This window comes from Gymnoscopelus braueri (assembly GCF_963280865.1).
Source record: "Gymnoscopelus braueri genome assembly, chromosome: 11".
Lineage (NCBI taxonomy): Eukaryota > Metazoa > Chordata > Actinopteri > Myctophiformes > Myctophidae > Gymnoscopelus > Gymnoscopelus braueri.
Window position 1 is genome coordinate 37,818,214 of NC_137613.1, and position 15,531 is coordinate 37,833,744.

The following is a 15,531-nucleotide window of genomic DNA, read 5'->3' on the forward strand; positions in this document are numbered from 1 at the left end:
AAAGATCATTTGTACCGATTTTTGTGAAATTTGGACAAAATATGTGGGAGGAGGAGCTAAAAGTGTGTTTTGAAGAAAATTCAAAATGGCGGAAAATCTATCCTGACGCAAATGGGCGTGGCCTATATGGGGAGATGCGTCATGACCCAAAGAATCTAGGGGAAAAATATTTTTATTCTAGGACCCACGGTTCAAGAGTTATAGGCCAAAACGTAAAGTGGGCTGTTATAGCGCCACCATGAGGCCGAATGGTGTGATAATTTTTTTAATAATTTCAGACTAAATCATAAACCTCCCTTCCAAATCTGGTAACTTTAGCTCTTACGGTTTCTGAGAAAAAAATACTTGAATTTGAGTTTTTTCACTTTTCCATTAAAGTGGATGGGGAAATTTAATGCACTAATAAATCAATATCAATAAAACTATGCAACCAATCTCTTAGCAAAATACAAGCACACGATTCCCGGTGAGACCGGTCATTTTGACATATGGCACTAAATTGGGAAAAATAAACTGTGGGAGGAGAAGCACGGCAAAGTATTGTTTATCCGGAATAATAAAGTTCATCAAGTACTATAGTCTGGTTGCCCTGTTAGGGCAACCACACTAACTAGACGCGTCGCAATTCAGGGCAATTGCAAAGTGTGGTTGCGCCGACGCCGGTCGCGGGTTGCTGTACTCATTGAATACACAGTAGCATTGGCATGGCTGCAAAAGACATGTTTAGACACACAATGTAATGCGTAAGAATAGTTGCATTTTAAATAGTTCATTTCACTGCATTTACTTATTGCTATGTACAGTGGTATGCAGTTATCACTGTAAACCTCAGCATAATGACTGCTTCGTGTCCATTAATGTAGTGTAATGCACATTTGTGCATTTTAAGAGTCTACTGCTTTTGGAAGCAAATGGATTACACGTGCGTAAGAAATGCCCTGTCATGTGGTTGAAAATATGTCAAACACATGCTGAGTTGTCTGAATGCTTGACGTGCTTGACATGCAAGATTTGTAAAGGCTGGTACCTTTATCATAATGTTTATATACAGTTGTCTCTCTTGTATTTCAATGAAGTGTTATAGTTCTGAGGTTGTAGTAATGCAGGTGGCATATAATGCTCCTTTCACAGTATATCTGCTAATCACAGGTTATTGTTAAGTGGAATACACGGAGGGTTGTGTAGTGTAGGATAGTTAGTTTAGCTGCTTGGGAAGATGTGACCACTGGTGTATTGGCAAAAATGCAGAGGCTTTTTCTTCTCTTTATCATAAAACTGGGTTACAGAAGACTGCCCAAAAACAGTCCCAAAGTGAGAATAAAACAAGTATTTTCGAAGGTACATTCCAAAGCAACAAGGAATAGTATGTCGAGCATAAATTAACTCATCAACTGCATCAAACATACTGAGCTGATAAACTAAAGCCTCACTAATCAACACACCTGGGCTAAACTAAATTAAACACACCTGGCCCTGTACTGTAATTAGCTGCCAGTCCCACTCCCTGGCAGAGTATAAGAAGACACAAAAATGGACTCCAGACTGCAGACTGTGGACTCGAGACTTCATGTGAAGATGAACTCTCGCAACCCCACCATGGACAATTCTGCTGAACAGGAGGAACCTGAACACCATGGTATGTTATTTGCCCTTCCTCCTTTTTCACCCCCCCTTGTCATATTTTCATCATTAACACAGAAGTGGCAATATATTCTACTGTAATTTGACCAGTAGCTTTGCTGTACATTTATATCATGTCAGTGTTGTCTCATGTATTGTTTTAAATAGTGTGCTTTAACCAGAGTGTTCATTTGCTAATGGTGTGTGCTGTGTGTACAATTCCTGTTTCCTATTAGTCTGCTGTGTTAAGTTATTCTAGTGTCTCTAGTTTGAGTGTTATTGTGCTTGAAGTGTCATTGTCACTCCTTGGTCAATTAATATTGATACACATGTATAGTGCATTTACTTTTTTACTGTTATTTAAACACAAGTACATTGAAATGGCATGTTGATATGTATTGCAGTAGTCACATTTCATTTTTTTTTTTCAAGTACGTCATGTATTGATTTGTTTTTCATATGCAACTTGCATGTTTTGTTTCCTCAGCAAAATCTATTTGGATTGTGGGTTCGAGCCTAATCTCACGTGCTCGTCCGAGGGCAGTTGCAACGTTTGGTGCCAATCTGTGCCTGCCTGCACAAGTCTCTTGGTTTGGCAAGGGTGGGATGCGTTGGACGGATGTCATCCCCAAGGTCCTGAAAGAAGTGGCCAACCAACCTCCTCCTGATGTCATATTATTGCATGTTGGTGGCAATGACTTGGCTAAGACAAAACAGATTAAAATTGTCCAACGAATGAAAAAAGATATTTCCTGGCTCAAATGTAATCTGAAAAACACTGTCATTGTATTTTCTTGCATCATTGAAAGACGGCAATGGAGGGGTGCCAGGAACTTGGCTAAAATAAACAAGGCTCGTATGTGGATAAACCATGAGATGAGTAAATTCATGAACCTGATGGGTGGCATTGTGATTGAACATCCAGATATTAAGTTCAATGAGGCCGAGCTGTTTTTAGCTGATGGTGTACACCTGAGCTTGACAGGAAATGATATTTTCCTGGCTGACCTACACGCTGGACTGCAATGTGTAGTGTAATGTGCAATTTTTTTAATACATTGTAACCCTTTTTTTTCACCCAGTGCCAATTGTTTATGTAATCCTGGGCACTACACTCCAACAACCTATAATTGTTAGTTGCCTTAGGTTTGACATTAAAGACTTGAATATGCTATTGGTGTTTTGTGTTCACGGAATCTATTTTCACATAATACTAACATAGTCTAGTCCCTGTCGAACAGATGGTGTTTTAGATTTCAGAATACTTTGTTAAAGCAACCTTGCTATTGTTGAAACTTATTGTTCTGATATATTGTGAGGAGAAAATACCCTGTGTATATAGAGTAAATGGCATATCTGCTATTTGCAAACAAGTTGTAATACTCAGACATTTCATGTTTCCCCACTTAAATTATGTCATGTTTTGAGAGTAAAGACTTTTCACCCAGTCTGATAATAGATATTAAATACCTTATACATGTGGAACCATTACGATACTTGGCTAGTAGCTGGGTTGAAGCCATACCATTTTGTATATTGTAAGATGATACTCTCCAGCATATCAGGCACATCAATGTTACTGAAATGGTGTCAATACCACTATTGTTAAGCCTACATTGTGACAGACTTGTCATCACCAGGCAGGAGTTTTGGATAAGCTCTAATGTCCATGTAGATTGCTTCACAATTTTACACACAGTACAGGGATTGAAGTCCATTTTGTCCAGCAGGCAGGGATAGTCTGACAACACTTTCAATTAGAAGCTTTGACTCTTGCATGGATCAAACCGTTATGTGGGTCAAATAAATTAAAACATCAGATTGTAGAAGGCAAGAATTATTGTCAGTTAAACGAACTTATGTGTATGGGCTTAGGCATTAATGAGAGTTACATTCCAAAGTTGCACTTTTTGTTCAGGTTTAGTAGTGAAGAACCCTTCTGATTGTGAATAGTAATAAAAATTTAAAAAAACACATCTGTATTCATTGTAAATGTTAAATACATGTGACTAAATACATTACCAAACATATAGATTCACTTTTCAAACACATGGCAAAAAGAAAAATAAGTAGAGACAAAGCAGAGCAGATATAGTTTAAAGTATTTATTAACACAATTGTATTATTGGTACCTTTACTGTAAGCAACACCATTCATATATTTGGTATAATGTCCTATCAATTATTTTTACTATAGTTAATGATTATGGTCATATTTTATGATTCTATATATAGGTTAATATGAGTTATTAGTGACAATTAAACAATTATATTTTATGATAACTATTACAATGCCTGTAAACAGTTTATTATTGACAGATATATTATTGATGCTATAATGGTTATTATTATTACTACTATTACTGTTATTGTCCAAAATTATATTCTAACCTTTAAGTAATTTCAATATTTTCCAGGGTGAAGCAAAAAACCCGCCTCCTATTTCAGCCAATTTAGGAGTGCACGGGGAAAAAATTCTTGCACCGACCCCTTTGTTAAAAAAGGCGATCAAGCAAGCTCCTGGTAAATATATTAAACAAACTAATAAATGTAACATTCTGAAAAATAAGTAAAACTTTTAGGGCTGCAACTATATTGATTAAGTGAATTATCTCAAAGTGTATTTTGTAGACATCTAATTTTGTATTTATCAATGAATCAATGTGTAACATTTTCCATAATTATTTTGGGATTACATTAATTAGTTTAATTAAGAAATTAAGTCCTATTTTAATGCTTGTATATTGGCTGTTTGAATAAAATTCAATTTTTTGACAACATTTATTAAAAAATAATTTAGTCCTAATAAGTGTTACAGTCTTACAGCCCTAAAAACAAATGGTGAGTTAAAACATTTACAACATGCACATGTAAATATAAGGTAGTGGGTCATGAAAAGGCAGTATACAATCCAAAATAGTTTGTTATGCATTTTTTAGAATTGATTATTTTATGTGAGTTTGTTATTAAATTCAGGGATGGCCAATATTGTGTTTATAGAAATTGGGTACTACCGGTTCACGAGCCACAACATAAATGGAATGCAATTATCTTAGAAATATGACAATTATTCACAAAGAACATTCCTGAAATGTAGAAAAAGGTTAAAGGCAAAAAAAAATATCAGTGCTGGACGGCTTCTGAAAAACAGGGAAACAAGTGTTAGTGTTCTTTTCAAACAAATACTTCACAATCAGTAGTTATGAAAAAAGACAAAACAATGCTACAATATGAATAATACTAGCAACAAGAGAAAAAAGGTGAGATTTGGCTGCTGTGTAATGGGAGATTCCAAAGTATAGGTGCGGCTACGATGAGGCCCGGTCACCTTTGGTTTTGAGGATAGGGTTGGTGAGATTGGTGTTGGTGAGAATGAGGTAGCGTGTGGCTATGAATAGGTTCCAATGTTTGCATTTTGTTTGTTCCTGACTGTGGCAGATGGGACTGTGAATCAGCTGCCCAAATAGTGGCACCAAAGAATGAATGCGTACGTGTGACTCTAATAGCCCACGCAGTTCCTACATTTCTGGTGACAATATTTGGGCTGCTGATTCACATGTTCCAGTGATATATCCAATGACAGGGTTGGTGATCAAGAGGTTCCATTGTTCGCAATCCTTTTGTTATTGAGTGCGGCAGATGTGATTTATAAGAGCAGGTCAGAATGCGTTTGGTGGGAAAGAGCACGATGTCCTTGAAACTAAGGTCTACATGGTTCCAGTGTTTGCAAGCTTGTCTTGCAGGCTATGCACTAGTCCTGATCGGAGGATAATACGCAATACACAGGATCATGGTAGCTGTAGTACGTACGTAGTACTCCAGACTGTAGACATTGCTCTGGTCTTGAGATGTAAATGTGATCCAACAGCGTGTTTTTGTCAGTAGTCTTCTCCTTGATCAGTTGTGTGTATCCTCTGGACTCGAGCAGCATCGCTATCGGAGTACCTACACTGGCCAGTAGATTTTCGTTGAAATCACCACAGACTACGATGGGATGGTGGTCCATCACTTCTAAGGAGTCCAGAAGCGCCTTCAGATTTTCCATGAACGGGTCATCGTAACGTGGTGGTCTGTACACTGCAGCGATCAGAAGCTTGACAGGGGACTCTATCTTGACGACCACAAACTCGAGGTTTGTCACATTGTGTAGGTAACGCTTTTCACATGCCTGTAAATGGTCCTTCACATACACAGCGACGCCACCGCCATTCTGTTCTGCACGTTCAGGACGGCTGGTGTACGAGATGTGCTTGTTGCGGCTGAACATGGTGTATCCATCCAATTGGAGACTGTCAGCCACAAAGGAGCCGGTGAGATGCGTCTCGGTCAAGCACAGGACATCTGCATGGGTCAGTTCGTGATGTTTTTTGATGTCCTGAATGTGTGCCGGTAAACTTTGCGTGTTGTGATGGACAATCGCGAGTGTTTGCGCCTGGCCTGTCGTCTCTCGATACTTCAACAGTGGCATAACACTGTCCAGTGAGGCGGTCTTCATGGATTCCAGGGCAGCTGTGATTGCAGGATCAGCATAGATTTTCTTCGCATCGAAGTCAATGATGTGCAATCCTTGCAATGACGTTGTCCTACTGAGGGCAACGTAGGCCATGCCTGGTTGGAAGATCCGTTTCAAGGAAACCACAGCAGATTGTGTAGTCATGCCTTGGACTTTGTGAGCTGTGCAAGCATATGCCAACTTGATGGGAAATTGCCTACGAAGCGTGTTATTGCTCAGGTGTTCCTCATATCTCTCGACGTACACTTGTGTACTGCCAGGTGTAGTTTTCCGGTATTTCTGTCCTGCTTCAGGCTTGTCTACTACAAGCCAAAGCTTGGCTACTCTACTCCCGTCCTCGTTTACGTGCATCTCTACACTAGCCATCTTGCCAAATGTCCCGTTCACAAGGCCATCCTCCACATCTATGTTCCTGATGATCACGATTGGGGCGCCTTCTGCAACCTGCAAGTTGTCAAGAAGATCGTTCTGCTCTCCTGTACAGGGACTGGCAAGGCGAGTCTTGTGGTTATGGACTTGCTTGTAGTCTTCCGCGGGTATGTTGACGATGTGGCTGTGGAGCGCAGACAAAGATTTGGCGTTGTGTTCGGACACCTCTTTGTTGGTTGCGAAGATGTGCACAACATCCTTAGGACAACGGTCACGCACAGTCACTCTCTGAGCAAGGAGTGCTTTGTCTCCGTCACTCAGCGGATCCTTCTTCGCTTTGACTCTCAACCTATTCAGAAGCTCTGCGTAGGGCAGATCATCTTTCTGTCGCATGATCTCGGTCAACGTGATCATCTGAAAGTGTTCGAGCAGAAGGTCCGGTTGGCCTTCCTCGAGCACACAGAGCGGTTTCCCACTTGACGTTGGAGGGAGCTGGTAAAAGTCGCCTACTACAAGTACCGACATGCCGCCGAATGGCCTCTTACTGCCTTTAATCTCTTGCAGTCTCCAGTGGATGTAGATAAACATAGCCTTTGAAATCATCGACACCTCATCTATGACGATGATCTCCGCATTTCCCAGCTTTGCCCTCACGTCATCCAATTTGTTTCCCAGTCCTATGTAGGGTGGTTTCAGTTTTCTTGGCAACTTCAACAGGGAATGCAGTGTGTTTCCTGCGATGTTGTATGCCGCAGTTCCTGTAAACGCAGACAGCAGCACTGTGGGCATGGATGCATCCGTCTCCTCAAACAGTCTGGGGAGTCGACGGAGAATCCGTGATGCCTCACCGTAGATGCACTTGATCAGGTGTGATTTGCCAGTTCCAGCACCCCCAGTGACAAAGAAGAAGAAGGGTTCGGGTTTCTGGTCGAGTACGCTCTTGAAGCACCATTCACGTACAGAGTGAAAGATGGAGGCTTGCGTCCGGTTGAGGTTTCGACACATTGAACGCAGATAATCGAGGCTCATTTGCGGAGCCGATACCCTGTGACCAACAATTGTACCCACCTCTTGACAACTGAACTCTGGGACGTCGTCTTGTTCGTCGTCTGCCTGTGGATCTTGATCTTGTTCGGCAAGACATTCCATCCGCTCGAGCTCATTTTCTGGGGCAATGTTGGCCCACGCATCTTCCGCAGGGCCATGCTTCATGAATTCCTCTAATGCTTCTTCCATCGATTTGCTGTGTTTTTCATACCTCATTTTGTTCTCATCAACAATGGCATTTGCGCGGCATGTCCATTTTTGTCCAGGTATTTTCACAGACGCAGAGTCGTAGAACTCCTTGTAGGTGGGGAAGATTGCGGTTTTCAGTGTGGTCTGATAGCGATGCGGAAGGTAAGCCTTCAGCAAGTTGCCGAAGTATTTCTCGGGGTCCTTCTGTTCCGAGAATTTCGCGTATCTGATAACCGCGGGTCGGCCATCCGTCGAGCGCTTCTTAATGGTTCCCATGTTGTCAGACAGCTTCAGGCAATCTGGCTTTTTTGCTTCGCTACTGTACACAATCCTGTACTCGGATGCAAATTCTGCTAGACACATGTTGTCAAACACCAGTGTTTTGGGTCTGGCGTTGTATTTGTCAAGAAGCCCTGACATCCACACTTGGTTCGAATCGGCTGGTCTTTTCTGCAGCAAGCTGAGCGGGAGGCTCATTTTCATTGCATTGTCATCCGTCGGGAGGAAGACAACATCGCGGGAGCATTCCTTCAATGGCAAGCTGCAAGTTCGGGCCACTGCCTCCTGAGAGCTAACCTGTCTGTTTTTCACATATGCGTGAACAAGCTCGTTCATTGCACCCCTCTCGGTCACTTTTGTGGGGTCTATGCCTTCGACTACTTGTTTCAGAAGCTCACCCATCTCATGTTCGGCCTTGGATATGTAGGACAGCATGTATGAGATGCAAACAAAGTGGTCCAGGACAAACTGGATATCCATGTTGGCATTCCAGGCCTCCAGCAAAACTGGGTTGTAGTTGTTCACATAGCAGTCCTTGACTCCACGCTTCATCAAGAGGACCTGGACATTCCTCAAGTCTTCAAGATAGCTGTCGTACTCTTCGTGAGTCAAATTGCACTTTGCCAGCAACTCTGAGAGGTCGGTCAGTTCTGATGGCAAGTCCAGAAGTAGATCATACAGAGGTTTGAGTTTGGCCAAAGCAGCTTGTGCTCTTGCCCTCTGTTGTTTGCCTATGCCTTCTGTACTCTTCTTTGCACTTTCGTTTGTTCCTTCATTTCCTCCTGTTGCGCCCCTTTCGTCTTCATCCGTGACTTCCTCCGTTGGATCAACTGGCGTTGGGTTAGTTAACCAGGTTGTGTCCACTGGTGCCTTGGGGAATCCAAACCTGCATGTCTTGTTACCTTTCTTACAGGACTTTGTGTGGTTTTTGCTGTGCATCTGAACTTCTTGGACAATTCGGTGAAGCACAGGATTTTTGTTTGGATCAGGCAGCTGGCACGAAATGTAGCGGTCCGCAAATTCGCATATCTTCTCGTCCGAGTCTTCTCCGAGTTTGGGGGCGTCGGCTACCCACATTAAGGCGTGAACATGCGGCGAACCCCGGTTTTGATACTCGATTCTATGGAACCAGTCTATGACGTGTCCGATTGGGCGAGCATCAGACCGCAGCAGTTTTGAATACGCAGAATGAACTCGCTTGTCAAACATTCGCATGGTAGTCACTGCATTGCTTCTGAGGATGTCGCATTTCTCATTCCAGTCCAGCTTGTCAAAATCCACTATTTGGCCTTGCTGTGCTTTTATTGCCGTTATGACCTCTGGCCATCTGAATTCTGCAGCACTTAAGGTCAAAAAGAAGGTAGGTGGGCCTAACTGACGGACCATGGCAAACAAATCATACATGGTCTTCTGCCAGTAGGCTGGCGTCCCCCTAAGGGGTTGCATGAACCTTGTTGCATCCCGGTTTCTGACCAGTCTCTCAACTTCATGCTTGTCCTGCAACATCTTGTTGCAGATCCTGCGACCATCCTTGGTAAAGGGTTTGCCCTTCCTCAATTGAATTGAGATGGTGTTTTTTGCCAAGTAGGTCTCTGTAACAAACTGGGCAAAAAAGAGATAGCTTTGGTCTCTCGCAAAACGATCATCAACATTGAAAAGCCTTGCGTTGAAGTACCTGCTTGGTGTCAGTTTGAGCTTTCTCTTCCGATCCAACGTGTTCTCTCCAGTTGGAAACAATGTAGGGAAGGCCCTTGCTTCGAGGTTAGGGGCTGTGCTATAGCTGACAGGCCTGTTTCCTTCAGCTGGGGCGATGCAGAATATGCCATCTCCGTATGTCATTGTCTCTTGTCCAATGTCATCCGGTTCCAAGCAACTGTCCAGGCCATGTCCAGGTCTCAGCGCATCTTGCTCATCTTGGGCAGTGGGTGGATGTTGATCCACTGTCCGTGATGGGTCGAGAGTTTCAGTCGCATCGGCTACTTCCATCATTTCGGCGTCGTCACAACTGTCCATGACTTCGTCTGTGCCTGTCTGTTCAACAGTGGGTAGGTCTTCAAGTTCAACAGTGGGTAGGTCTTCAAGCTGGCCCTCCACATTTTCATCGTTGATGCTCTCATCATCTCGGATTGTGATGTTTTTGTAGTCGGGGTGTGTCTCGATGAGTTTCCTCAAGCCCAGTAAGACATTGGTCATATTGACAGTGTGAAACAAATGATGGCCTTTGTACCGCAGACGTCTCTTCAGTTTCACCCTGTACAAACGGGATGAGTCGAGCCTTCTGGGTAGGGTGTTTACTGTGGTTTCCACGTCTGCTGGCACGCACACCACAGCACCATATATAGCACTCTGTTTGCCTTTAGGAAGTGTGAGAATCTTGGCAAATGGAATGTCTAATGCCGATATTTGTCTTTCCAGCACATTGAGTTGGCGGAGCTCTGGAGGAATGGGTGCAAGTTCCAGGTTGTTTGCAACAGCCAAGCGTGGCATTCTTCCTGCTACTACACTGTTGTGACAGCATTTACAAATCCACTCTTTTCGCCTTTCTTCGGGTACGGTACAATCTTCCGGCCCTCCACATTGATCATCACACAAATGAAGGTATTTGCCTGTCAAGCAGGCAGCAACCACGGCGGGTTTTCTCGTGTATTTTGACCGATGACAAACATACACTTGCTTAGAGAAAAGAGTCCGATGGCACGTTGTACACACAAAAGTTGGTCCATGTTTTATGACTTTCTGGAAACTCGCTATAGCGCCTCGTAGTAGCCGATCCTTTTGGGGTGCGGGAGCTAAATCTATATTCACAGTAGCTAAATCTTTCCTGCTCAGTTGGAGCAGGACATCACATAAGTCCTTGTATCTTCTTCTTATTTTCAAAGAAGCGCGAATGTCACGGCGCATCTTGAAGAATGGGTCCGTTTTGCATCTGCGGGCCATGTAGGACTTCATGCGTTCCCTAAACTTTTCCTTGAACTCATCTCCTTTGAACCTCTTGGTCCCATAAGCCTTCCGCTTCCCTCTAAACACCTCATCTTCATTGTACCTCTTGTTCTCATAAGCCTTCTTGTTCTCTCTAAACTCCTCATCTTCATTGAACCTCCTTTTGCCATAAGCCGACTTCTTCTCTCTAAACTCAGCTTCTTTGAACTTCCTGTTGGAATATGCGTTCTTGAATTTTTGTTGCCGTTCCTTGAATTTTCTATTTGTTATACATCTCATGGCAATGTATTTGTTCATGTATTCCTTCCTCGGAGTCATAGTTTTTTCCTCGGTATCAGATCGCAGTTCCTTTCTTTGTCTCCTCATTATTTTCTGTTTCCGTTGTTTATTGACTTTGTTGGCTCTTTCATTTGTAGTGTCTGACATCACTTGTGTTGATGGTGAATGGCCTGCCTGCAGAGAATGCTTGGTGATTGGAAGTCCAGTGTTTGTTTCATCCTGGCTGGTTAGAGCGACAGGCTCTTTGTGATGCAGGTTGTCAGGATGAACTTGCACTGTTGACAGATGGGGTGACCGAGCATTTGTCTGTTCAAATGTCACTGGCATGAAGTCATACTGCATTTTGTCAATATTGTTTGAGTGTGAGAAGTCAATTAGCTGGTCAATCTTAGCGAACAGATCATCCAACTGAGTGAAGGTCATCATTACAGCTTTTCCTCCAGGCAAAGGTAGGCCATCAGCACTTCTCTGATGAGAGTCAAACAGTCCATATCTTCCAGACCTGTCTCTAAAAACAGCAATGGTGTGTGGTGATACTGTTAGGAGTGCATATTTGACATTCTCAGACAGACACTTAAGTCTTTCCTGAAGCTTCAGCCACCAATGCCGTCGGTAGGGCTCTCCCTCAGCTCTCATATATCCCATGTCCACGCTAGATTTTTTCACAGAGTACGTATTGTGTTCCGTTTCCACCTTGAGAGGTACTTCCTCCATTGTCAGCTGGCATGACTTAAACAGCTTTTGTCTTTTTAGTGTTTCTATTGTTCTTTTATACAGACTGTCTCCCTTGTCCAGTATCTTGTCAAGATCATCCATCTTCAAGTCAAGACCTTCATGTTGGTGTGCCAAAAATGTCAGACCCATGCATGTACACTGCCGATTCTTTGACATTTGGGAAAACTTATGATGATTTTGGCTTTTGGATGCCTGCACAGATTTGACAGAGGGTGGCACGGTGCATGCTTGGTCATTGTTGGAAAGGTCCATGGCCTCGACAATGTTGTCTTGTTCTTCAACATCAGACTGTGCATGTTGCTGAGCTGTTTCTACCACAGGCTCCATGGCTGGCCATGGACTAAATGTGTTTTGTGCCCCTTCATCGACCTCTGTGCAACTGTTTGGTGAATCTGTATGGGCCAATTTAGCATCCCAGAATTTCTTTTTAGCGATAGATTTCTTCCCACGATAAGGCATGATGTCACCAAGTTTTAGATCTGAACTTTTATTAAAATGTACACTCTCTACCAAAAAACAACCTTCAATACTAGTGTAGCATTAGTCACAAATCACTCTAGGCCTCTAGAATCAACTTACTTACCGTTAAAAAGTCACCAGAGGAGCTGTTCCGATCTGATGAACACTAGAGAAAAAAAGAGAACATTTTCAGACTAGCGCTATAGTTTTACAATATAATTACATTTTATGACAGTAGATTTTCAGGCCGCTGCACAGCCTTCAAACCTAGTCCTATGTTGCACTGCTATGAACATGGGTCACTGAAGCATGGCCATTTGAAGTGTTATACACTGCTATTGCACATACCAAGTTTGGAGCGTTAAGCATGTTCGGAACTGGAGTTATGGCTGTTTAAAGGGCACATTTTTGATGAAAATCTTTGTCTATGATCAAGTATCGGTATATATGAAGTCATTTCTCTGACTGCGTTGAGTTCTTTCATCTTTCCATAATGTGCATTATTGGTGTGTTAGCAATCTAACAGCTGCATGTGTATGTATGGTGGTTATTTATGTAAGGTTATTTATATCCATCTACCATTCATGCCATTATGGCTATAACAGACAAAGCTGATAGCCTTTGTTGAACTTTAACTATTCAGGATTTTACACAATATTGACCAAAACATTTGGAAAAGTATAACTAAAGAGAGAAAGTATTACATAAGAATATGTATACCAAAGATTATGTATATGATGAGTACACCATAGAATTGAAGTACGCATATCATCTGCATAGTTTCTTAGGTAAAGCAGTGTGGGAAAATAATGCATTAATTCATAAGTTTACTGTTGCAAACACTAATGTTACCATTTATCTGTAGAGTAATGGTGTAACCATTTTGTTGTAATCCATTTGAATTTTTTGATTAAAAATGGTTGACAGCTTTGGCCAAATTGGATCCTATATAGTCATGACCTTTTTAAAATGTGTGGCAACAGAATGCAACTAGAGAAAGTGCTTCTCGGAGCACAGGTCTCCACCAGGTCAGGTAGGTTATTATGGGCCAGCAATGCTTGGAATTCGTCAATCAGGATGAATATGAAAAATGTATAGATTTATTTTGATCACTTGACTATGAAGATAATGTGTACCAATTTGCGTGATGTTTGGACAACATTTGTGGGACTAATTTAAAAACAATTGTTTTGCAAAAAACTGCCTCCTGATGGAGCTATAATAGGGCAATGTTAAGAGGGTGGCACTTGTATCTCAAAGTAGTGCGAATGTGCGTGCAAAGTTTCACCACAATCAGACGGTGCTATAATGATTTGTGGTATTCTAGATGTCAATCTTAGCTAATCAGGGTGGAATATGAAAGGTCAGATCCGTTAAAAGACCTGGACCTTGTCTGCGCTGAGACCTGGACATGGCCTGGACAGTTGCTTGGAACCGGATGACATTGGACAAGAGACATCCGTCTTGATCACATGACTATTTGCGTGCAATTTGGATAAAATCTGTAATATCAAAAATAAGTTTTACACAAGTCAGCCACCTGATGGCGCTATAACAGGCAGATGTGAAAAATGCAGGGCAAAGGCTTTTTCTTGGCCACTAGGGAGTGTGCATAAAAAGTTTTACACATATCGTGCAGTTATAGGTACAAACATGAATCGACCTGCTATAGCGCCACCATGAGGCTGACGTGACATTTTTCAAGTGGCATTTCTTCCTCTGCCAAGTGGGAATGTGCTTGCAAAATGTCACAGAAATTGCATGCCGTGTTCATGATTTGAGGCATTTTGTTCAAAACGGGGCACTCCTGCAAACTTTGGAAGACAATCTTAGCCAATCAGGATGGAATATGACAAATCTGAAAGACCAGTTTCGTTTAATGACAATAGAGACACCGTGTACCGATTAGCGTCATGTTTAGACAACATGTGTAGGAGCACGGTCAAAAGTGTGTTTTTCAAAAATCGGCCTCTTGGTGGCACAATTACAGGCCCATATGACTTTTTTGGGACATAATTCTGCTCTGGCATCCAGAGAACGTGTGTGCCATCAAGCCAACAGTACCAGAGATTGACTGTCCACAGACAGAATGACACACAGACAGGGTGCAAAACAGTCTCAGGCATGCCTTCCGGACTGGCGGAGACAATAAAGTGTGCAATATAAGCTAAAATAATAGGAGTTGGCATTTGAAAAAGAAAGAAAGTGTTTCAATTAAGCTAATAATCTGGGGACCAACGAAATAATTTGGGGACCCCTCTGGGAATCTTGATAACCCCATGCATGTAATGCGCCGATCTCTGTGAGGACGGCAGTCACGTAAATTATTCCATGATTTTTCAAAGGTACAGTAAAATCACCGTTTTTGCTGGCAGCACTGGCACACTATTGATATGGCAGTTAAAGAGTTAAGCTACATAGAGTATATTGGCAATGATTCCTTAAAAACAATGGATTGCCCCCAAGACAATTTCCATATGCAAACATTAGATAGTTAGATCTAAAACGCTTTGATTTGCACATGTGTCATGTTATGTTAAACAAACCTTGCAGTAGTGCAGTGTGGAATGGTCCCCTCAGTCCACAGCTGTGTTGGCCAAGATATCAGGTCCGGTGTACAGCCACGCCACAGCTGAAAATGTCAATCAAAAATACTGTATTTTAGACAAAATTATAAAAGTAAATGCATATAGTGACATTGGCAGATCTACAAGCTCACAAGTGATCTACAATCTGACAAGTGAGCTTGTAGATCGGCCATTTATAATAAGGCTAAAAGTTTACAATGAGCTTGTAGATCTGCTATTTTCAAATATGTATAATGCCTGGTTATCACATGGCTACAGATGTTTTCAAATAGCCAAAGTTTAGATAGATTTAAACAATAATAAAAATCTACAAAGTAAGAAAGTTTTCAAATAATTGTAGTGGATTACAAGTACAATATTTGTCCATCTATGCCAACTGCCAACATACCAAATCAGCAATGCAACACTGTACAGTACTCACACCGCAAATGTACACAGATAGACAGACACAATCTGAGCACAAGGGCGTGACCATGTCAATATAGGGACAATAGCAGATCTACAAGCTCAGAAA

At 42.1% G+C, this 15,531-nt stretch overlaps 2 protein-coding genes across 2 annotated transcripts in view; one reads left to right on the top strand and one right to left on the bottom strand.

The window, feature by feature from the left end:
• LOC308095172 (progranulin-like) overlaps positions 1-15,531 on the top strand; it is a 75,299-nt gene that overhangs the window by 22,042 nt on the left and 37,726 nt on the right. The gene's annotated exons all lie outside the window — the stretch shown is intronic.
• LOC308096022 (uncharacterized protein) overlaps positions 3,795-15,531 on the bottom strand; it is a 33,307-nt gene continuing 21,570 nt past the window's right edge. Inside the window, exon 2 of the mRNA XM_080443277.1 lies at positions 3,795-11,094. Coding sequence (XP_080299403.1) covers positions 5,371-11,094 — 5,724 coding nt within the window. The 3' untranslated portion in view covers positions 3,795-5,370. The remainder of the gene's footprint in view (positions 11,095-15,531) is intronic.